General features: G+C 35.2%; 1 protein-coding gene across 1 annotated transcript; it reads left to right on the forward strand.

Moving 5' to 3' along the window:
* The first annotated feature begins 13,792 nt into the window (after nucleotides 1-13,792).
* On the forward strand, nucleotides 13,793-19,731 carry LOC121224550 (uncharacterized). The gene is made up of 4 exons (XM_041108008.1): nucleotides 13,793-13,975; nucleotides 14,063-15,347; nucleotides 18,486-18,720; nucleotides 19,482-19,731. Exons 1-4 carry the CDS (start codon nucleotides 13,793-13,795, stop codon nucleotides 19,729-19,731), a joined length of 1,953 nt encoding a protein of 650 aa, XP_040963942.1.
* The last annotated feature ends 4,659 nt before the right edge of the window (nucleotides 19,732-24,390 follow it).

The following is a 24,390-nucleotide window of genomic DNA, read 5'->3' on the forward strand; positions in this document are numbered from 1 at the left end:
AATGTTGTAGATTTTTATATTATTTACGGTATTATCAGACCTTCTTTTTTCAATTAACAATTTAAAGTGCATCTTTCTTAGCCAACTCCCCATCATTTATTAAAATGGTTACTTTTGTTTAATTTAAGTTACATTTTAGTTGCTTTTACACTTTAGTTTCGTGTTGTAACATTTTAAGTTACTGAACTATTAATTGTTACTAACGGTATAATGGTAAGTTGACTTGACACGTTAAACCATCCTTTCAAACAAAAATTGTAGGTTAAATCATACAATTAGTCCCCATATTTTTTTGAGCAATTTAATTTTTTCTTTGTTTTGCATTTTCTTCTACTTCTCTCTCCATTTTCCTCCCTTCTTCAATTCTTTTAACCTATCAAATAGGATGGCACAAACCCTCTCTCTTCTAATATTCTCTCTTAAACTCTCAACTCTCATCAAATTCAATCTTTCACTCACCATGGCACAAACCCTTAGACGTGCCACCACATCCACCCTCACGCACCACCTTACTCTATCCTTTCTCCTCCCCAAACGCCTCCTATCCTCCAAATCCATCACTCATCCTCCTCCTATCCCTTCCCTCTGCTTCTCCTCACACCCTCTTTCCCACTTCGTCCGATGTCTCCCTCTCACCCCCCACACACTTCACCTCTATTCGGTGCCGCATCAATCGCTCTGGAAACTCCGCTTACTCTAGGTTGAACTTCAACGACCGACTGCCGACTGAAATGGCCCGACTATTTTCGGGTTGTGATTATGAGCATTGACTTATTGTTATGGATAAGCCTGATGAAGAATGAGCTATTAAGAAGGAAATGATCGATTGCTATATCAAAACCCTTGCTAGAGTTATCAACAAGGTTTTTTTTGTGATTTTTTTTTGGACTCTTTTGGGTGTTTGGATGCTGATAACATTTGAGAAAATGGGAAGGAAAAATTGGTTTAATTTTGGAAAGGAAGATAATATCTTGGGTTTTTTTATTACCCATTTTTTTGGGTTACCTTTGTTTTCACAATAATTGATTCTTTATTAAGATTGTTTATGATACATTTCATTTCAGGATTTAGAGAGTTCTTTTCTTTTGCTTACATTATTAAGGCTTAGTTTATATCTTAAGACCATCCTGTTTGATATTTATTTGTTATTTGATATGTTAAAAGAAATGGAGAAGAGAGGAAAACAGAGGGAAAAGCAGAAGATAATAGAAAAAAAATTAAATTACTCAAAACAAAAAAAAATTAAATTACTCAAAACAAAAAAAAATATGAGGACCAATTGTAAAATTTAATTAACCTAAAATTTTTGTTTGAAATGATGATTTAACATGACATGTTAGCTTACCGTTACACCATTAACGGCAATTAATGGCTCAGTGACTAAAATATTACAACATGATAACGTAAGTAATTAAAACGTAACATCTCAAACATAAGTGACTAAAATATAATCTGAGGTAAACAAAAATGACTATTTTAATAATTTACTCAAAATAAAATAACGAGCATTATTAATAAATTTAAAATTTATATCTATCTTTATATATAAACCTATTTTTGTTAAGAATGGCTTGAATTTTAAAGCCGAAGCAAAAATTGCTTCACCAAAACTGTGTGAGAAGCGGGCTTAAATTCTCAAGCTTTAAAATCCCTTAAAGTCATGCACCAATCGTGGGCACAGAGGGCTGCAAGCCATGTTATGTTAAATGGCTATTGTCTTCAACGCCATGCAAATTACTATATATAGGTCTTGATTTTATGTCATGAGATACATCATTTTTTAGATTGAACTAGTTAGTGAATAATTTGATAGCAATTATATAAAAGTTTGATTATTTTTTGAGTGTGAGTTGTAAATTTTTCGGGTTGTGTTTTGAGCGTTAAAACATTTGTAATCTTCACCTTCTTGTTATAGCTTGTGTCCCTATTATTTCTTCTTTTCATACTATATTTCTTATTAGATGTTTTATTTATTTTTGATAAATTTATATTTATGATCGTACTAATATACTTGATCCAATCCATCTTCAACAAAAATTTTTTTATCTATATAATGGATTTCTATTATATGTGTATACTGTCACAATAGTTTTCAAGTCACTAGATAGAATTTTTAAAACATAGAAATGCCACCAATTTTTTCTAGTTAGATGTGATTAATGGTGTATAAAAATCATCTTTTAAAGAGATTTTAAAAGCAATATAATTGTTAAATATTGAAACCAAAGAAAATATTTTAGATTTGAGAGTTGATTATGCATATTTTAGAAAAGTCAATATTTTCTTGTTGAGTTTAGTAAAATCTAGTTTTCAGGATCACATGTGTTGCATGTGATACATGTTTCTATTTTTATTATTTTTGTATAACATTAAATAAAGTAGGTATATATAATGTTTAAAAGATGGACATAGTGCATATCTATATTTTTGATAGGGTATGATGATTTTTTAGCCTCCAATTTTATTTAAAGAAGAAGAAGAAGAAGAAGAAGAAGAAGAAGAAGAAGAAGAAGAAGAAGAAGAAGAAGAAGAAGAAGAAGAAGAAGAAGAAGAAGAAAAAGAAGTCATTTTAACTCTTTATTTAATTTTTCATCTCTTTTATCCCTAGAACTTGTATTTATTGTCAAATCACCTTAAAATGGTACATGATGATATAGGTGTCTTGGTATATACTTAAATATATAAAAGTCTTAATGAATTAATATCTTGTGATGAATATGGTACATGAGGATTTTGAATGTTGGACATGGTATGTTTGATTTCCATGCTTGAGTTATGTATTAATGAATGGTTATCTTAGTTCATGGTTGAAGTCATGAAAGTTTTGATGTTGAATTGTGTATGTATCCAAATGTGAGTTAGGCTAAACATGATTGACATGGTTGAATGGAATACTTGGGATCAAATATGTTTTAAATGATGATTGATGAAGAAATGTGGTCTAATTTGGATAGTTGATGGTTATGTTTGAGGTTTATAAGCCATTGATGTGAATAATGTGCCATGTGAATAATGTGCCAAAGTGTGCGTAAATGAAATGATATGGTGTTTTTCAATATGGTAAAGTATAGGTAAAGATTGATGTTTGGATGATTTGGTTGGTATGCCCTAGTGACATTAAAATGCTTAAGTTTAATTGATGTTTAGGTAATGAATGTTTTGTTGAAAAGTTGAATGAGTATTGAGCTTATTTGGTATGATTTTGGCATGTTTTGAATTAGATGAAGTAAATGTTTTGTTCACAAATTGATATTGTAAGGGTCCAATTTTGTCTGGGTCTAAACCAAACAAACCAAGCCAAATAAAAAAAACAGTCCAGCCCATTTACAATATTAGAGCCAATGGCCTAAATCAAAACAAAAGCCTAATGGCCCAAATGGCCCAAAAGCCTAAATTTTTTCAGAAAAAAAACCCTAGCACGCGCCGCACCCTAGCCTAGCTGCCACCGCTCCTAGCGCCTACCACCAACTGCTACGTCAACCACCCTGCAAGAAAGAAGAAACAACACACGCAATAAACACTGGCAATAACAGTGAAAAAAATATAAAAAAATTGTATGGAATGGCTATAAAAGCCATTAAACAAATCTGTATGAAAAGGTTTTTTTTTTGGAATAGAAATCGAAATAATAAAAAAAACAAAGCAATCAAAAAATTCAAAGGTGATCTTTTTATTTATTTTTCCCTTTTTTTTCTTTTTTAATATGTTATTATCTATATATAAAAAAATAAAAGAAAAAGAAAAAAACTCACCTAGTGTTCGTTATTTTGCCGTCGGAAATCGAAGCGTCCTTTGCATTTTTGCGGCCATCGGCGGGTCTCTGATGAGCACCGACCACAGATCTAGATTCTGGGAGTCAAAACGCCCAAAGTGGGGTTTTTTTGGCCACCGGGAACTATGGAGCCGTCGCCGGCGATCGATGGCCGTCGCAGCAAAAATTTGCCGGATTTAGGCCGGACACAAGGAAGGGGAAAAAAGGGTTTTAGGATTTTTTTTAAAAAATGGGCTAAAATGATCTTTTTTGACAGTTTTTTTTTACTTATATAGGGTGTAATACCTAATTTTGCCCTGGGACCATTAAAACCAAAGGTCCAAATGCAATACAAGTTTCAGTCGGCCCAGAATACAAGGCCCAGAATACAAAATCAGTGACCTAAATCCAGACTCGATTTTTTCAAAGGCCCAAATACAAGTGGCCCAAAACAAATGAAGAAACCCTAGGGTTTCTATGGAGTTCATTAGCGTCGTAGCCACCTAGCCCGCTCACGCCGCAACCTAAAGCTAAATCTTCACCTGCAAGGAATAAACACAATAAAGGAAATAAAATCAGATTTTTGCAAAATCAAATCAAATATGAACAGATTTTTATTTCTTTTTACTCTTCTCATTATGGCTATAATATGGCCATTGTAACACTGTAATAGGGCCGATTGGAGAATCAATAAAAAACAAATACTTTTACAGCAAAAAAAGAGCATAATATCAAAGAGCAAAGATCAAACAAGATTAAAAGGTTGATTTTTTGTTCCGTTTTGTTATTTTCCTTCTTTTATTTTTTGTTATTAAAATAAAACAAAATAAAAGGTAAAAAAAAACTTATCTTTATTCGCTTCTGAAACACCGTTGAGGCGGTCGAGGCTCGTCTCCGAGGATAGACGATCGGAAGCCGAAGAGTTTCTTGGGTATTTGGGGCATGTTGTTTATTTTTTGAAGATTTTAAGCCTGGATTCGGACTTAGAGGAGTTTAAAAGAGAGAGTAGTGGTTTTTTCCCTTTCCTGGCCACCGTAAACGGTGGTGACGGCGCCGTAGATCGGCGGCCGGCGCGGTGGCCAATAACCATCGGATGACCAGGCCCTGGCCGGAGGATTGAGGAAGGGGAGAGCTTTTTTTAAGTTTTTTGAAGTTTTTTTTAAAGAATGAAAAAATGGATTTTTTAAATTGATTTTTAGCTTAAATAGCATAGTGAAACGATGTCGTTTCACCAAGTCTCCTAGATGCCAAAACGGCGTCGTTTTGGGGAGGCTGACCCGACTCCGACCCGACCCGGCCTAGGATCCACGTGTTTTTGAGCGGAGGGGAAAATTGCGCTTTTAGCCCCTCCGCCTTTTTAATATTTTACAATTAGGTTTATTTTATTGTTTAATTTCGCCCTTTAATTTATTTTGAATTTCAATTTAACCCTACTTGAAAGACACCGTTTTAGAGGAGAAGGGAAAATTTCCCTTCCAGCCCCTCTATGTAATTCACGCGTTCAATTTAGTCCTTTTACCTTCAATTATTTGCGGATTTGCCCCAGATTTTTTATTTACAGTTCAAATTAGTCTTTTTTTTATTTTTTTATTAATTAATTTTCATTTTGTATTTTTTTCATTTTCATATTTAATTATTTTATTTAAATCTATGTATATATGTATTTTTTGTCCATATTTATATATACATACGCATATTTATATTTTAATGTAATGTAATCATTTTTTATTTTATGTAATTATTTTTATAATATATATATGTATATATATTTATTCTTGTATATATATATATGTATGTATACATATTAATATTTTTAACCAATTTATATATATATATGGATATATTTATTTTTTTTAAACGCGAATGCATGTTTTTATTTTTTTTACATACTTTATAATGTATAATTTTTTTTTCCTTTATTTTCACAAATGCCTTATATTTTGTTTCTATAAATTTTAACCCAAAATTTCATATGTAGGTTATGTGAATATCTTTTAATTTCAATGTATATATTATGTGCCGTTTATTCTTTATTATTTCTTTCATTTGTTTATTGACTTATGTTTTCATTTATATTTTGTTCATTTATTTGATTTTCTTGCATATCGTTGGTTATTTCTTTTATGTATGTTAGTTTCGTTTATTTATATGTTTACATTATTTCTATGCCATTATTGTACTTATTATTGTTGTATTTGTTATTGCGACATCTATACATACATTCATTATAACATTACGTCACCTTTTTACTTGAATTTAAAAAATAGAACTTTTCAAAATAGAGATAATACTCGTATTTAGGATTTTCAAGAAGATTGAGCCCTAACGTATTGGGTTTCAATTTTCTTCGTAAAATCTAACAATCGAGGATTGCTCTTTAATCAAACAAAATAAAACTTGTCATCGGGATTTCAATATGTTGTGTCCTAACGTATTGGATGTGACACGTTGATTTCTCGAGATAAATATTTTTTTAAAAAAATAATAAAGGAAATATTGAATGTTTGGGATTTTAAGACATTGTGCCCTAACGTATTGAGCTGCGATTTCTTCATAAATTTTAAACAATTAAGTATTTTCTTTAATTTTATCACACAAGTTTTTTGGATAAACTCATTTTGAAGAAATAAAATATCGTGCCCTAACGTATTGGGTGTGATGTTTTCTGTTTCAAAATGAGGGCGTCTTAATAATTAATTTAATTAAGGATTGCATTTTTTTAACTCTCGACATTAAGACATTTATTAATCAACTTGGTACCAATTTTTGGGCGTACGGGGGTGCTAATCCTTCCTTGTACGTAACCCGAACTCGTTTTTCTAAAACTCGTAGACCAAAGTCATTTTTAGGTGGCCCAATCACACCTTAATAAAAGATTGGTGGCGACTCCAAATTTTCATCGACAACTAATTTTTGTTTTTTTTCCAAAAATAAAAATGGTTTCGACAGCTTGGCAACTCCACTGGGGAGTTTTTTTTTTAAAAAAAATAAGAGAGTCGAGCCACAAAGTTGATTAATTTTTGTCTTCTGGTCGAGAAATTTTTTTGATATCTTTTCGCATTCATGTATTTAAGTGTTGTTTGCATTACACATTACATGAGTCGAATGATTTTACCCTTTTAAGTGGGAGCGAGAAACTAGTCCTTCTTGAGGTTTTCACCTCCGTGCAGGGTAGTGGACCGCTTCCGGAATACATCCGTACCTATGTCTTCGTGAGATTTTCATCTCTGTGCAGCCATAGGGAAATGTATTCCCCTGAACTAAACTTGATCTATATGAGCCTATAATGGGTGAGGATCAATGAATCTGTTGGTTCGGGTACCTTTACCCTAGAAGCCGAACTTCATATAATGAACCTTAGGAATCCACCCCAGGTAGAACTAGACTGAACCCTAGTAAATATCCGATTAGGTGCTTTACTATTTCTTGATTATTTTTATGTTGTTATATGACACTGACTTTTTGTATTTTATTTTGATTGTATGACATGGCATTTCATTTCATCATAAAAGGCGTGGGTTCATATTCAGTTGCTAGATAAAAAGCTTATCATGGAAAAAGGGTTTCTTGATAAAGTGGAGGATAATGCGGCTGTCCGAATTTGGTCTGAAACAACACAGCAAGAAAAGGGTGATAGTTTGGCTGACAGGCATGTATCGGAATTATGGGACTTTACGCACATCAGTGTAACTCAAAATAATTTGCAAGAATTGAAGGAAATCTGGGGTCAGTGGAGTGATGAGATTAGACAGCTATTTTATAATAATTATGGGGATCTGCCTTATTTGCTTGATGTAAAGGTAGACAAGCATTTGTTTCAAGCCCTCGCCCAGTTCTGGAATCCTGCTTACAGCTGCTTTACATTTGGGAAGGTCAATTTGGTGCCTACGATAGAAGAATATATGGCTTTACTCTGATGTTCAAAGTTTCAAGTGGACAGGGTCTACTCGAGAGTGGTAAATGTGCCAACCTTTTCAAAGAAGCTGATGAGTATAACAGGAATGAGTGAGCAGTGGGTTGTTGCACGGATTAAGCAAAAGGGGGATAGTAAATGCGTTCCTTGGAGAAGTTTGAAAGATGCAATTCTAACACACCCAGACATGATAAAGAGGTTAGATGTCTTTGCTTTAAGTATATACGGTTTGGTGGTCTTCCCTAAAGCCTTGGGGTATGTGGACAAAGCAGTCACCGATTTATTCGACCGGCTTGATAAGAAGGTTACACCAATTCCGGTAATTTTGGCAGAAACCTTTAGGTCATTGAGTGCATGCCGAAAAACGGGTGAGAGTAGATTTATTGGATGTGCACAGTTTCTACTCACATGGTTTCACAGTCACTTTTGGAAGGTGGATAAAGTTTCGTATCGAGTTTTCTCTGAAAATTATTCACCACTAAAGGAGATAGTAGCTACGCCCAGGAGAGATGACATTTCGAAAGAGAAATGGATGGTAATTCTTCAGAATCTTTAGGAGGAGGATGTTGAGTAGAGAGCCCCTTGGTTGTTACCAGATGAGATCTTGTATAGGTGTGGTAATTTCAATTGTGTTCCACTGCTTGGAGTTTGGGGAGATATTGGATATGCCCCATTATTGGTGTTAAGGCAATATATGTCAAGGCAATTTATACCTGCAACCCAAGGGATAGCTGATTGTGAATTTTCGTACAGAGATGATGGATATAGAAAGAAAATTCAAGAGATGTCTAATGCGTGGAAACAGACTCACCGAATGAAGGGGTTAGCTGTGGGTCCTGTAACACCCCTTACCCGTATCTGACACTAGAATAGGGTATGAGGCATTACTAGAACACATACACTTGCGAATATATTTAACCGAGTTATAAAATTTCATCTAAATTAAAACTTTCAAAATTATTAACATGCTTTTATAACTCTTTACAATATATCCTCAAAACATTATAATCATAATAAAATTGGGCCTACGAGACCCGATACATACTCATGCAATTCAATGCTTTGTTTCCATTTCATTCAATTCGCAATTTCTCATGCTCACAATTTAAATCATATCACTAGCAATTTCCATTTAATTCACGTACAATTCAATGCCACTAAGTTTAACACTAATACGTATTTACCATTTAACTCAACGTTTATCGATTATACCATTCATTAACACATTTATGAAATTATCAATTTTGCAATGAAAATATCACTTTAGCTTAAATAACAACATCGTCCTAGTATAAATACACAACCACTTATCCATTTGCTTTAATTCTTTTGGGCCCATTTGTCACTTACCATCCTTGATCAAAATTAAGGAACGGTTACGGAAAATTGAGTACTTCACTTTCACTTTGCCATAGTATAACTATGGTCTTACGTATGATCACTTATCACTTGTCCTTAATCAGATAAGTGTAGCTAGGCTACCACTTATCACTTTTTCACTTGATCAGATAAGTGTAGCTAAGGCTACCACTTATCACTTTTTCACTTGATCAGATAAGTGTAGCTGAGGCTACCACTTATCACTTTGTCACTTGATCAGATAAGTGTAGCTAAAGCTACCACTTATCACTTTGTCACTTGATCAGATAAGTATAACACTTATCACTTTTTCACTTGATCAGATAAGTGTAGCTAAAGCTGCCACTTATCACTTTATCTCTTAATCAGAAGTACTCAAATCCGGCGTTCCGCTTAATTTGATCATTTATTCGATTTTCGCATTTTTATTTTACTCTCATTTCAACACTAAATACATTTTATCATACATTATATATTTCATGAAATTAACACTTAATCATTAAATTTCAGCCATATGAACTTATTATTTCATCATCTTTCCACACTCGTTTTCTATGCACATCACATAAGATATAAACATATCATTCAACCATAGTCGCAAGCTAGTGTATTTAAACATAACTTTTTTTGGGGCTAACCACATGATAAACCATTTCAATGCATAACTTATAAATTTAACATCACTACTTGGCCAAAGCCTAAGCATATACACCAAATATGTCAGCCAAATACACATATAGCATAAGCATTATAAGCATGGATGAACACAACACTTATTCATGTATCAGGCTTACCAACATGTGTTAATTCATAAAACATTCATGCCATTATTTCATGCCAATCATATACCGAATATACCATACACACATACTATGAAACTTTATTTTCACACATGAGCTTAAACCATGACCAATAATGCACAAATATAAGCATCATTTCTATTTCATCGTTTATCAATTATAATCAAGCATATGACCAATTATACACAAAACATTCATATATTTCTCAATTTTCCTCCTCCTCCTCTCCATTCCACATCCTTAATGTGTATAACACACTTAAACAACATTATTCATACTTTCACTATTTTCTTGTATGTAAAATTCAAGCTGTCCGTCTGAGTCTGAGTCACTAAATTATTTTTATCTAGAGTTAAAGAGCTCCAAATTAAGATCCATAAATTTTCCCTAAAACTAGACTCACATATCTTCTTACCATAAAATTTTCAGAATTTTTGGTTTAGCAAAATAGTACATTTTATTCTTTAAATTTCTCCTATTTTGTTGTCTGATAGTTCTGACCACTCTTCACTAAAAATTAATTATCTCATTGTACAAAATTCGGATGATGTTTACGTTTATTTTTTATGAAAATAGACTCATTAAGGATTCTAATCATATAAATTATAACTCATAATAATTTTTTTACAATTTTTAATTATTTTACAAAATCAAAACAGGGGAACCCGAATTCATTCTGACCTTGTCTCACAAAATCTATTATATCTCATGATTTATAATTCCATTTCTTACACCGTTTCTTTTATAAGAAACTAGACTCAATAAGCTTTGATTTCATATTTTATTTACCCTCTAATTAAATTCCCAAAATTTTTAGTGATTTTTCAAAGTTATACTACTGCTGCTGTCCAAAACTACTTTAGTGCAAAATGCTGATTTCTATTTTGCCCCAAATTTCATAGTTTATACAATTTGGTCCTTTCTCAATTAACCCCTAAATTAATATAATTTTCTCAATTAATACTTTCCCTAGACATTATAAGTTGTATCACAACTATTGAAATTCAGAATTTCCACATATAACTCTATCTTCAAACTCTTTTACTATTAGGTCCCAAACATTCACTTTCTATTCAATTCTTTCAATAAAATCAGCATATGAACAATTTAAAGCTCTAATTCCATGCTAAATAATCAGATACTTCCAGCATGTATTCATAGCAACTTTCAAATTCTTTCATAGAATCAAAAACTAATGAATTCAACAAGTGGGCCTAGTTGTAAAAGTCCCAAAAACACAAAAATTTCAAGAAATAATCAAGAATTGAACTTACCTGCAGTACAAATATGAAGAACCAGCTTGAAGAAACCCTTCTATGGTGTTTTAGCTGATGAGAATGCAGAAAAATGAAGAGAAATCTAGATAATTCCACTTTGGTCCTAACTTTATTAAGCAAATTTTGCAATATTTCAATTTTACCCTTAATTCTCCTGACTTTCTTGCTGATTTCATGCCTTTGCCGTCCAGCCCAAATAGACCTTGGGTCTATTTTCCTTTTAAGTCCTCTTCCTTTTATCATTTAAGCTATTTATTATTTTCTATAATTTTGCATTTGTTACAATTTAGTCCTTTTTGTTCAATTAATTATCGGAACTTTAAAATTTCTTGACAAAACTTTAATACTAACTTTTTAACACTCCATAAATATTTATAAAAATATTTATGGCTCGGTTGAAAATCTCTGATGTCTCAATACCTCGTTTTCGATTCTAATTATTTTAATATTTATTTCTAGTGTACTATTCACTATTTAAAAATTTTTCCTAACTTCACATTTAACTTATACTCACTAAATTAATAATATTTTCTACTCAATTTTTAAATTTAGTGATCTCGAATCACCGTTCTGACACATTTGAAAATTCAGGCCATTACATTTTTCCTCATCGGATTTGTGGTCTTGAAACCACTGTTCCGACTAGAACCAAAATCGGGCTGTTACAGGTCCGATGACAACTCCTGAGTATAATGAATGGTGGGCTAGGAGAATCAACGACAATATACCCAAAGTATGTCAGGAAAGTCGCCAGTTAATAGAAGAGCATTTACGAGTCATCCCTTCTGAGTTGGAAATCGTAAAACAAGATTTTGAGAGAAGAAATGCGGATTTAGAAAAGAAGATAGGGCAAATGGAGGAGGAAAAGACGAACTTGAGATTGGACATAGACGTTCAGAAGTTTGAAACTGAAAAATTAAAGAAGGAGAAAAACAAGGCTGAGGAGGAGCTGGGTAGTCTGAAGACGGATTATAAAAAGTTGCGTCTATCAATGAGAACTGCCGGGTCGGGAAAAACTTCAGAACAGTGGCGAGCAGAAATTCGAGAATAAAAGGACAAAGCCGATAGATGGGAACAGAAATTCTAAGAGATGCAGAGGCGAAACGAGGCTTTAGAAAAGAGTTTGTCAAAAAGCCAAAAGGAAAATGGCGAGTTAAAGGATAGGGTGATCGTGTTGGAAGGATGTCTTCGTTAGTATCGAAATCGAAACCTCGCGAAAGTTTTGAAAGCAAGCTTGAGTAAGATTGAAGAAATGAAGAAAAGAATCGAAGAGCTAGAAACAGTGCTGCAAAATTGTGAGATCCAGATCAAGTACTTGAAAGCAAATGAAAGTCGTAATAATGAGCAGCTCCACTACTTTCAGAGTCAAGTTAGGAGTAGAGATCATCTTATGGAGGAAGCTGTGGTCCATATTCGAGAAGTAGCTAATCATATACAGACTTTGGCAGTACAGGCTGACGTGCTGAGTGTGAAGTTTGAATTAGAATCGGATCGGGGGCAAGAATTAGCTTTGTTACTTAGAAAGATTAGAGTTCTGGGTACTAGGGCAAAGTCTTATTTATAGTTCACTTTATGTAAAGGAATTTAATTTCTAGTAAAGTTTTCTTAAATGGAATTGAATCAAAATTGACGCCTTTTTGCATTCATTTCATGCATTGCATTGCTTCATATGCATTAAAAGATACATCAAAAGATTCTAATTAATTTAAATCACTCCTCAGTTAATCTGGAAACCAATCAACCTACCAAACACTACTACGGTACTCTTTCGAAAACTAAAGACATAGATCAAAGGTTAGAACAGTTTCAGAATGAAATGCAAGATCAACTTCAACAACAAATGAATGAGTAGCTTGAGAAGATTCAACAAAAAATGATGGATAAAATGATGGAATCTTAAGGGAGTATGATGGCTAAGTTGACTCAATTGTTGACTGGAGGGGTTGATAAAGGGAAGGGCTCTGTGCTTAATAATGAAGAATGAGACAGCGAGGGACTTGTTTATCCCCTAAGTCTTACCCCTCAGCAAGTAGAGGTATATCCGCGCAAAGCCTCTGTCACCATCAGGCCTCAGCAGTCTCAAGACAGTGCTGTAACACGAATGAACTTTCAAGCTAGATCAGGCTCTATCCCCGGAGACAACCTTGCTAATCTCGCTATCCCAGGCTTCGACGAAACAGTTGAGAAAATGAAGGATGAATTGCCAAAATAGCTCGAAGAAAAGTATTAATGGTTGGAGGAAAAAATTAGAGCGATGGAAAGTACTGAGAGCTACCATAGAATTGACGCAAGAGAATTGAGCTTGGTTCCGGGTTTAGTACTCCCTCACAAATTCAAAATGCCAGAGTTTGAGAAGTACTACATAACTAGTAACCCCGAAGCCCATATTACTATGTTCTGCAGACGGATGACTGGGTATGTTAATAACGACCAGTTTTTGATACATTACTTCCAGGATAGCCTCACAGGGGCTGCATCCAAGTGGTACAATCAATTGAGTCGTACCCAAATTAATTCATGGAGAGATCTAGCACAAGCATTCATAAAGGAGTATAATCACGTAACTGACATGGTACCTAATAGAATCATTCTACAGAACCTGGAAAAGAAGCTTGGTGAAAGTTTTAGGCAATATGCACAAAGATGAAGGGAGGTTGCTGTCCAAGTTCAGCCATCTCTTCTAGAAAGAGAAATGACGATGCTTTTCGTTAATACGTGGAAGGCTCCATTCATTACACATATGTTAGGAAGTTCTTCTAAAAGCTTTTTCGACATAATTATGAATGCTGAGATGATAGAAAATGCTATCAGAAACGAGAAAATAGATGCTGGAGAAAGTAGCAGAAGGTCGGCCTCAAAGAAGAAAGAGAACGAGGTCAACAACATAAGTTCATATTCAAAAACGATTACGGTGAATCAACCGGGAAAAATGGCTGTCAACCAGTAAGGATCATTAAAACAGGTATCTGAAACAAGACAAAATACGGAGAAGCTTCAATTTACACCAATTCCAATGTCGTATAGGGAGCTATATCAAAATCTATTCAATGTACACGTGGTTTCCCCTTACCAGTTGAAACCTCTGCAGCCTCCATACCCCAAGTGGTACAATGCAATTACACAATGCGATTATCACGCGAGAATCGTGGGGCATTCTATAGAACATTGTACGGCGTTCAAGAAGCTGGTAGAAAGACTCATAAGCATGAGCATTGTTAAATTAGATGATTCACCCAATACAGAGAATTCGTTACCTAATCATAATAAAAATGGAGTGAATATGATAGGAGGGAACATGGGTAGAAAAATCAAGAAAAATATTGCAGAAGTGAAGGTTTCTTTGAGATGGATCTGGAAGAAGATGGTAGAAAGAGGGTTGTTTGTTTTGGATTCAGTGAGAAGCTTTGAAAGGGTGGAAAATTATTGTGAGTTCTATCATGAGGAAGGACGTGAAATTGAAGAATGCAAAGAATTTAGAGCCTTAGTTCAAGGCCTGATAGATAACAAGGAAATAGAGTTTTATGAAGAAGTTAAAGAGGAGGGGAGGATCTGCACATCCGAATCCTTGAAGGTTCCAAGAGTAGCGCAGCCCGTGGTCATCATCTCGCGACCAAAGAATGATGAAGCGAGAACGCCAGTAATGCCAAGAATCATAATAAAGAAACCTGCAGCCTTTTCTTACCAAGATAGTAGGAAGGTTCCGTGGAACTATAAGTGCAATACAACTGTCCCTGGAAAGGAAACTTCAAATGACCAGGATGTGAGTGTCAATCCAGAACCTGTGAAAAAGGCCGTAATAGTGGAACAAAAAGGGAAAATAGTCGAGCCTGTGCTATCTATCAATAAGCCGGTGAAGGAGGAAGAGGCTGTGGAATTCTTAAAATTTTTGAAGCATAGTAAGTATAATGTCGTCAAGCAGTTGCATAAACAATCGGCTCGCATATCTGTACTAGCCCTACTCTTGAACTTAGAAGTACATCGAAATGCGTTGATGAAGATGCTAAACGAAACCTATGTGGCCAATGATATTTCTGTCGGTAAGTTAGACCGGTTGGTCAATAATATCAGTGCTGATAATTTCATATTCTTCAATGATGATGAAATACCTCTTGGGGACGTGGGATCTACTAAGGCTTTGCATATCACTGCACGGTGCAAGGGGCATATTTTTCCAAGAGTATTGATTGACAATGGATCAGCTTTGAACATGTTGCCATTATTCACACTTAACCGGCTTCCCATAGACAGTTCGCACATGAAACATGCCAAAATATAGTAAAAGCGTTTGACAATACAGAAAGAAAGGCCATGGTAAGAATTAAGATACCCCTACTGATTGGCCCAACAGTTTATGAGGTAGATTTTATTGTGATGGATATCAAACCTTCCTAAAATTGTTTATTAGGAAGACCATGGATACATTCGGCTGGGGCAGTACCGTCATCATTACATCAGAAGTTGAAGTTAGTGTCAGAAGGTCGACTAGTGACAATAAACGCTGAAGAAGATATAATAGCAGCTGTATCCAATGAGATGCCGTACGTGGAGACTAATGATGAGTCAATAGAATGCTCATGTCGATCTTTGGAGTTTGTAAATGCGGCATTTTTTCCTGAATGGAGCAAAATTTTGGTGCCTAAATTATCCAAAACTACAGAGATGGGTTTGTAGTTGTTGGTAAGAGAAGGAGCTTTACCCAGAAGAGGGCTGGGGAGATATCTTCAAGGGAGGACTAAGGTTCCAGTGCTGAAAGAAAAGCAAGATCATTTTGGCTTAGGATACATGCCAGACAGAGGATAGAGAAAGAAGGAGTTAGAAAAAAGATAGGAAAGAAGAAGGGCGCGTCTAAGTAGGGAGGAAACCAAATAGGAGACAATGATAATTCCACACGTATCTAAAACTTTTGTATCTGGAGGATTTATTCATGCTGAGAGAAATATACCGGTTGAGGAAAGCATTGAAGAGACGTTGGGAAATATACACATCAATGCCATTCATGAGCATACGAAAGAAGGGAGGAGCTGGTTAGACATTTGTCCTTATGAACCTGGGAGTGTTCAAATAATTGGACTGCGGAAGAAATACCTAAAGTCTTTAGAACTGTCTTAGAGTAATATTCAGAACAAACTTGTTGTTTTAGCCTAGAAATAACAAGAACTCTTTTGTGAAATAGGTTTATGTTTAAATATCATTATTTTAATAAAATACATCTTTGCAATTGTTTCGAGCAAATATTCTTTCATTCTTTCCATACAAGTAAATATATTCTTTCATAATCACATTACACAAGTAATTGTACATAAATTCATACATTCTTTTGTAATCATATTAGGTCCCTGTATATCAACGACGTGAATGACGACACTACGAACTCAGAGTGTCCTTTTGAACGAAACATGTGTTTAGAGGGATAGCACGACTTTGAAGGTGATGAAGATTGTGGTTTATCTCTGGACTTGTTAAGGATGGTAGAACAAGAAGAAAAACAAATCCTACGTCACAAAGAATCAGTAGAAATTGTAAGTTGGAAGAAGGAAAAGAGGTGAAAATTGGAACCGAGATTTTCGCAAAGACAAGACGAGACCTCATTGAATTACTCCAAAAATTCAAAGATGTCTTCGCATGGTCATATCAGGATATGCCCGAATTGAGTACTGACATTGTAGTGCATCGCTTACCTATAAGGGAGGATTGCAAGCCAGTTCAACAGAAGCTCAGAAGAATGAGGCCTGATATTGTGCTTAAAATAAAAGAGGAGGTCAAGAAGCAGTTTGATGCTAGGTTTTTACAGCAGGTCAAATATTCTGAATGGGTAGCCAACATCGTTCTAGTCTCTAAAAAAGATGGAAAAATACGAATGTGCGTGGATTACAGAGATTTGAACAAAGCAAGCCCAAAAGACAATTTCCCATTGCCACATATTGATACTCCGGTGGATAATACAGCGGGATATTCACTGTTTTCTTTCATGGATGGGTTCTCAGGATATAATCAGATAAAGATACATCCGGAAGATATGGGAAAGACTACATTCATTACCTTGTGGGGAACATTTTGCTATACAGTGATGCCAGTCGGATTGAAGAATGCGAGAGCAACATATCAGAGAGCCATGGTAGCCTTGTTTCATGACATGATGCACAAAGAAATTGAGGTGTATGTTGATGATATGATCGCCAAATCCAGAACAGAGGAGAAGCATGTACAGGTCCTAAGAAAATTGTTCTTAAGACTACGGAAGTCTCAGCTCAAGCTCAATCCGACAAAATGCACTTTTAGAACCAGGTCAGGAAAGTTATTGGGCTTCATAGTCAGTGAAAGAAGAATCGAGATTGACCCAGAAAAAGTTAAGGCGATACGAGATTTACCACCACCACGTACTCAGAAAGAAGTTCGAGGTTTCTTAGGAAGACTGAATTATATTGCGTGGTTCATTTCACAGTTGACCGAGATATGTGACCCCATATTTCATCTTTTGAAGAAACATAATCCAGGGGTTTAGAATGAAGAATGCCAAGGAGCTTTTGAGAAGATAAAGCAATACTTATCCAATACTTCAGTGCTGTCACCACATAGCCCAGATAGACCATTGATTTTGTATTTAACAGTGTTCGACAACTCCATGGGATGCATGCTGGGTCAACATGATGCGACTGGAAAGAAGGAAAAGTCGATATACTATCTCAGTAAGAAATTTACTGATTGTGAAATGAGATATTCGCCTATCGAAAAATTATGTTGTGCTTTGATTTGGACGACAAGGAGGTTGAGGCAATACTTACTCTATCATACGACTTGGCTAGTTTCAAAATTAGACCCTTTAAAGTATATGATGGAGTCAACGGCGTTGACTGGAAGAATGACCAGATGGTAAATCTTGCTCTCCGAGTTTGATATAGTATATGTAAGTCAGAAGGCCATCAAAGGGAGTGCGATAGTAGATTTCTTGGCTAGCAGAGCTTTAGAAGATTATGAGCCTCTGGACTTTAATTTCCCGAATGAGGATTTGATGTATGTGGCAAATGCTGAAGAGAATCTTCAAGAAAATCATTCTTGGAGATTAAACTTTGACGGAGCATCGAATGCGTTAGGCAATGGGATTGGGGCAGTCTTGGTATCTCCAAATAGAGATTATCATCCTTTCACCAGTAAATTAGACTTTGATTGCACTAATAACATGGCTGAGTACGAAGCTTGCATCATGGGTATCCGGGCAGCCATAGAGCAAAAAATTAAAACACTAGAAGTATACGGAGACTCAGCATTGGTAATATACCAACTGAGAGGGGAATAGGAGACAAAAGACCCTAAGTTGATCCGTTACCAGAGATTGGTTCTAGAATTGATCGAAGAATTTGAGAACATTACATTTTGTTATCTCCCAGGGGAAGAAAATCAGATGGCTGATGCTCTGGCCACTTTAGCCTCCATGAGTAAAGTGGACAGATTAGAGGACATGAAGCCCATTCAAATTAGTATTTATGATATCTCGGCCCATTACTACAGTATTGAAAAAGTAGAGAATGATGATTGTCCCTGGTACCAAGATATATTGCTATATGTGAAGAACCACGAATATCCTGATCAGGCAACGGAAAATGATAAGAGGACATTGAGGAGGTTAGCTATTGACTATGTCCTAGATGGAGAGATTCTATATAAAAAGGGAAAGGATCGAGTACTGTTGAGATGCATGGATGTTGTGGAGGCTAAGGAAATTTTAGAAGAAGCCATGAGGGTATTTGTGGAACACATGCCAATGGATTCACCATGGCTAGACAGATCATGAGATTTGGATATTACTGGTCCTCCATGGAAGAAGATTGCATCAACTATGCCAAGAAGTGCCACAAATGCCAAATTTATGGGGATAAAATGCATACGCCTCCTTCACCTCTTCATGTTATGACTTCTCCATGGCCTTTCTCCATATGGGGTATGGACGTTATTGGACCAATATCACCGAAGGCTTCTAATGGACATCGTTTCATTTTTGTGGTTATTGACTACTTCACTAAGTGGGTAGAAGTAGCCTCATATGCTAATGTTACGAAGTCAGCAGTTAGTAAGTTTTTGAAGAAAGATATCATATGTCGATATGGAATGCCTGAAAGAATCATATCTGACAATGCGCTGAATTTGAATAACAGCACAATAGCGGAAGTCTGCAGTCAGTTCAACATTAGACACCATAATTCATCACTGTATCGCCTAAAAATGAATAGTACAGTGGAGGCGGCCAACAAAAATATCAAGAAAATTATGGCGAAAATTGCTGAAACTTACAAAGATTGGCATGAGAAGTTACCATTCGCTCTTCTTGCTTACCGAACATCTGTCAAGACTTCTACTGGGGCAACACCTTTTTCTTTGGTTTATAGGATGGAAGCAGTCCTACCCATTGAAGTCGAAATTCATTCTCTCTGGGTATTAGCTGAATTAAAATTGGAGAAGGCCGAATGGATCCAATCTCAGTATGATCAGTTGAACCTGATAGAAGAGAGAAGACTAAAAGCTATTCGTCACGGTCAAATGTACCAGAAACGAATGATGAGAGCATATAACAAAAAGGTCTGTCCTAGAGAATTTCATGAGGGGGACTTGGTTTTGAAGAAAATCCTCCCTCTATAAAAGGATTTCAAAGGGAAATGGATGTCAAACTGGGAAGGACTTTATGTTGTAAAAAATGCTTTTTCTGGAGGTACTTTGATTTTGAGTGAAATGGATAGTAAAAATTTGCCGAATCCTGTGAATTTAGATTCAGTTAAAAAATATTTCACTTGAAGGAAAGGAGGAATCAAAGTGAAAACCCGTGAAGGGCGCCATGATTTTCAAAAAAAAAATGGAGAGGCCAAGGCGAAAACCCGAAAAGGGCGCCTTGAGACCAAAGGGGATTTGAGTTGAAAACCCGAAAAGGACAGCTCAAACATTGTCAGAATGGGGCATGTGGTGATCCTGCTACACCTAAGTCAACAAGAAAAGGATATACGACGCCTTGGGGCATTGACAAAGTACTGTAGATCCCTTAAACACATGTTAAATTCAAAATGGTTCTTAGTTTGCACGGAGAAGTTCAAGCTGCGATATCCAAGGCACCTAGTCTTCATATTACTTATACAAAGTTTGTTTGTTCTTGTAAATACTTCATTCTTTGTTGTTCTTGAATACTTTTTCTTTTCAAGACACTTGCTATCAATAAATTCCTTTTCTATTATTCGAGTTATGACCTGAATTAATTCATCTCTTACTAAGTATTTTTTTTATCTTTGTGCAAGCATGTCGTATTAGAATAATGATTGATGGACTAATAAACTTTCATAAAAGAAGTTTTGCATATTACTATGAGAATTTCTAAACCTGAAACAAGACTATTGTCTAGAACACACCAAGTTTAAAAGTTTAAAAGTCTGAGAAGGGAAAAGTCTAAATTAAGACTGGTCTTTCAGATTTTATTATATCGAAAGGGATGTCAAGAAGTCTTGATTGGTGACAAAGCTTCAATTACCCAGGAATAGGAAGAAGTTCCCTCTGGAAAGAAAACTCTTCATTGGTGCATGAGCATTTGGTATGACACCTTGGGAATGGTGTAAATGAGTTTCATGATCTCCATCCTTGAATTATGATAGGAGAGGATTGAGAAGAGTCAAATTTTCCTACCCTTGGGTCACGGTGGAAGAAAGGTAGTACAAATTCTGCGTCCTAGTGGACTGAGCTTTGAAGTTCACAATGGGGGGCAATTTGATTAAGCGTTTCTTTGAAGATATCAGCCAAGCAAAAGGCGTCAGTGATAAAATCTTAATAAACTTTGAGAAATGATAACTTGAGTGATAATTCTCGAAAAATGACATCCTGCATTCTTTCAAATGTCAGTCATACATGTCTAGTTAGGAGTATTGAATTCATTTTGATCATAACATCCTAATCACTAGGCATAATTAAGTTAATAAAATGGATTTTTACAGGTCATGTTCCCTAGAGAACAGATCGGTGGCCAATAATCCTATCACCCTGAGGTTGCAGTGGAGCGGATTAAAACCTTAAATCTTATCTCTCTGAAGTTGCAGAGAGTAGTTCGCATCTAGTCTTATCTCCCTGAAGTTGCAGTGGAGCAGACTAAGTAAGCAAGTCTTATCCTCCTGAAGTTGCAGTGAGGCAGGCTAAAGATGGCAAATCTTATATCCCTGAAGTTGCAGTGGAGCAGATTAGAGCCGATAATCTTATCCCCCTAAGGTTGCAGTGGAGTGGATTAAAACCTTAGATCTTATCTCTCTGAAGTTGCAGAGAGTAAATCGTATCTAGTCTTATCTCCCTGAAGTTGCAGTGGAGCAAACTAAGTAAGCAAGTCTTATCCTCCTGAAGTTGTAGTGAGGCAGATTAAAGCCGATAATCCTATCTCTCTGAGGTTGCAGTGAAGCAGATTAAAATCACAGATCTTATCTCTCTGAAGTTACAGAAAGTAGATCGCATCTAGTCTTATCTCCCTGAAGTTGCAGTGGAGCAGACTAAGTAATCAAGTCTTATCCTCCTGACGTTGCAGTGAGGCAGACTGAAGATGGCAAATCTTATCTCCCTGAAGTTGCAGTGAAGCAGATTAAAGCCAATAATCCTATCTCCCTAAAGTTGCAGTGGAGCGGATTAAAACCACAGATCTTATCTCTCTAAAGTTGCAGTAGAGTAGATCACATCGGGTCTTATCTCCCTGAAATTGCAGTGGAGCAGACTAAGTAAGCAAGTCTTATCCTCCTGAAGTTGCAGTGAGGCAGACTAAAGATGGCAAATCTTATCTCCTTGAAGTTGCAGTGGAACAGATTAAAACCGATAATCTTATCTCCTTGAAGTTGCAGTGAAGCAGATTAAAGCCGATAATCCTATCTCCCTGAAGTTGTAGTGAAGCGGGTTAAAACCTTAGATCTTACCTCTCTAGAGTTGCAGAGAGCAGATCGCATCTAAATGCAGAGAGCAGATTGCATCTAGTCTTATCTCCTTGAAGTTGCAGTGGAGTAGACCCAAGAAATAGAGCAGATTGCATCAAATTCGTCTTTAAGTGGCAGCAGATCAAGCTGAAGCTATAAGTCTTATCTCCCTGAAGATACAGTGGAGTAGATTGAAGCACTAATTCTTATACCTCTAAAGGTGCAGTAGGAAGGAATAAGACTACTTGAAGAGAAAGAGTACCAGAGCCCAGCACGACTGGGCAAAATTAGGTTTTTTTTTAAGTTTTTACTTCGTCCTTGTTACACGATAACGAGCAAAGATGGGCAGCTGTAATACCTAATTTTGCCCCGGGACCATTAAAACCAAAGGTCCAAATGCAATACAAGTTTCAGTCGGCCCAGAATACAAGGCCCAGAATATAAAAGCAGTGACCCAAATCCAGACCCGATTTTTTCAGAGGCCCAAATACAAGTGGCCCAAAACAAATGAAGAAACCCTAGGGTTTCTATGGAGTTCATCAGTGCCGTAGCCACCTAGCCCACTCGCACCGCAGCCAAGAGCCGAATCTTCACCTGCAAGGAATAAACACAAGAAAGGAAACAAAATCAGATTTTTGCAAAATCAAATCAAATATAAACAGATTTTTATTTCTTTTTACTCTTCTCATTATGGCTATAAGATGGCCATTGTAACACTGTAATAGGGTCGATTAGAGAATCAATAAAAAACAAATACTTTTACAGTAAAAAAAGTAGAATATCAAAGAGCAAAGATCAAACAAGATTAAAAGGTTGATTTTTTGTTCCGTTTTGTTATTTTCCTTCTTTTATTTTTTGTTATTAAAATAAAACAAAATAAAAGGTAAAAAAAACTTATCTTTATTCGCTTCTGAAACACCGTTGAGGCGGTCGAGGCTCGTCTCCGAGGATAGACGATCGGAAGCCGAAGAGTTTCTTGGGTATTTGGGGCATGTTGTTTATTTTTTGAAGATTTTAAGCCCGGATTCAGACTTAGAGGAGTTTAAAAGAGAGAGTAGGGTTTTTTCCCTTTCCCGGCCACCGCAGACGGTGGTGCCGGCGTCGTAGATCGGTGGCCGGCGCGGTGGCCAATGACCATCGGATGACCAGGCCCTGGTCGGAGGATTGAGGAAGGGGAGAGCTTTTTTTAAGTTTTTTGAAGTTTTTTTTAAAAGAATGAAAAAATGGATTTTTTAATTGATTTTTGGCATAAATAGCCTAGTGAAACGACGTCGTTTCACCAAGTCTCCCCAGATGCCAAAACGACGTCATTTTGGGGAGGCTGGCCTGACTCCGACACGACCTAGGATCCGCGTGTTTTTAAGCGGAGGGGAAAATTGCGCTTTTAGCCCCTCCGCCTTTTTAATATTTTACAATTTGGTTTATTTTATTGTTTAATTTCACTCTTTAATTTATTTTGAATTTCAATTTAACCCTACTTGAACGACACCGTTTTAGAGGAGAAGGGAAAATTTCCCTTCCAGCCCCTCTATGTAATTCGCGCATTCAATTTAATCCTTTTACCTTCAATTATTTAGCGGATTTGCCCCAGATTTTTTATTTACAGTTCAAATTAGTCTTTTATTTATTTATTTATTTATTTATTTATTTTCATTTTTATTTTGTATTTTTTTTATTTTTCATATTTAATTATTTTATTTAAATTTATGTATATATGTATTTTTTTGTACATATTTATATATACATACGCATATTTATTTTTTAATGTAATGTAATGTATTTATTTTTTATTTTATGTAATTATTATTATAATCTATATATGTATATATATTTATTCTTGTATATATATGTTTGTATACATATTAATATTTTTAACCAATTTTTTTATATATTTATATATATATGGATATATTTATTTTTTTAAACGCGAATGCATGTTTTTATTTTTTTTTACATACTTTATAATGTATAATTTTTTTTCCTTTATTTTCACAAATGCCTTATATTTTGTTTCTATAAATTTTAACCCAAAATTTCATATGTAGGTTATGTGAATATCTTTTAATTTCAATGTATATATTATGTGCTGTTTATTCTTTATTATTTCTTTCATTTGTTTATTGACTTATGTTTTCATTTATATTTTGTTCATTTATTTGATATTCTTGCATGTCGTTGGTTATTTCTTTTATGTATGTTAGTTTCGTTTATTTATATGTTTACATTATTTCTATGTCATTATTGTTTTTTTAAAATTCGTAAACCAAAGTCGTTTTTAGGTGGTCCAATCACACCTTAATAAAAGATTGGTGGCGACTCCAAATTTTCATCGATAACTAATTTTTGTTTTTTCCAAAAATAAAAATGGTTTCGACAT

The sequence above is a fragment of the Gossypium hirsutum genome, chromosome D12 (genome assembly GCF_007990345.1).
Source record: "Gossypium hirsutum isolate 1008001.06 chromosome D12, Gossypium_hirsutum_v2.1, whole genome shotgun sequence".
In the NCBI taxonomy this organism is placed as follows: Eukaryota; Viridiplantae; Streptophyta; class Magnoliopsida; order Malvales; family Malvaceae; genus Gossypium; species Gossypium hirsutum.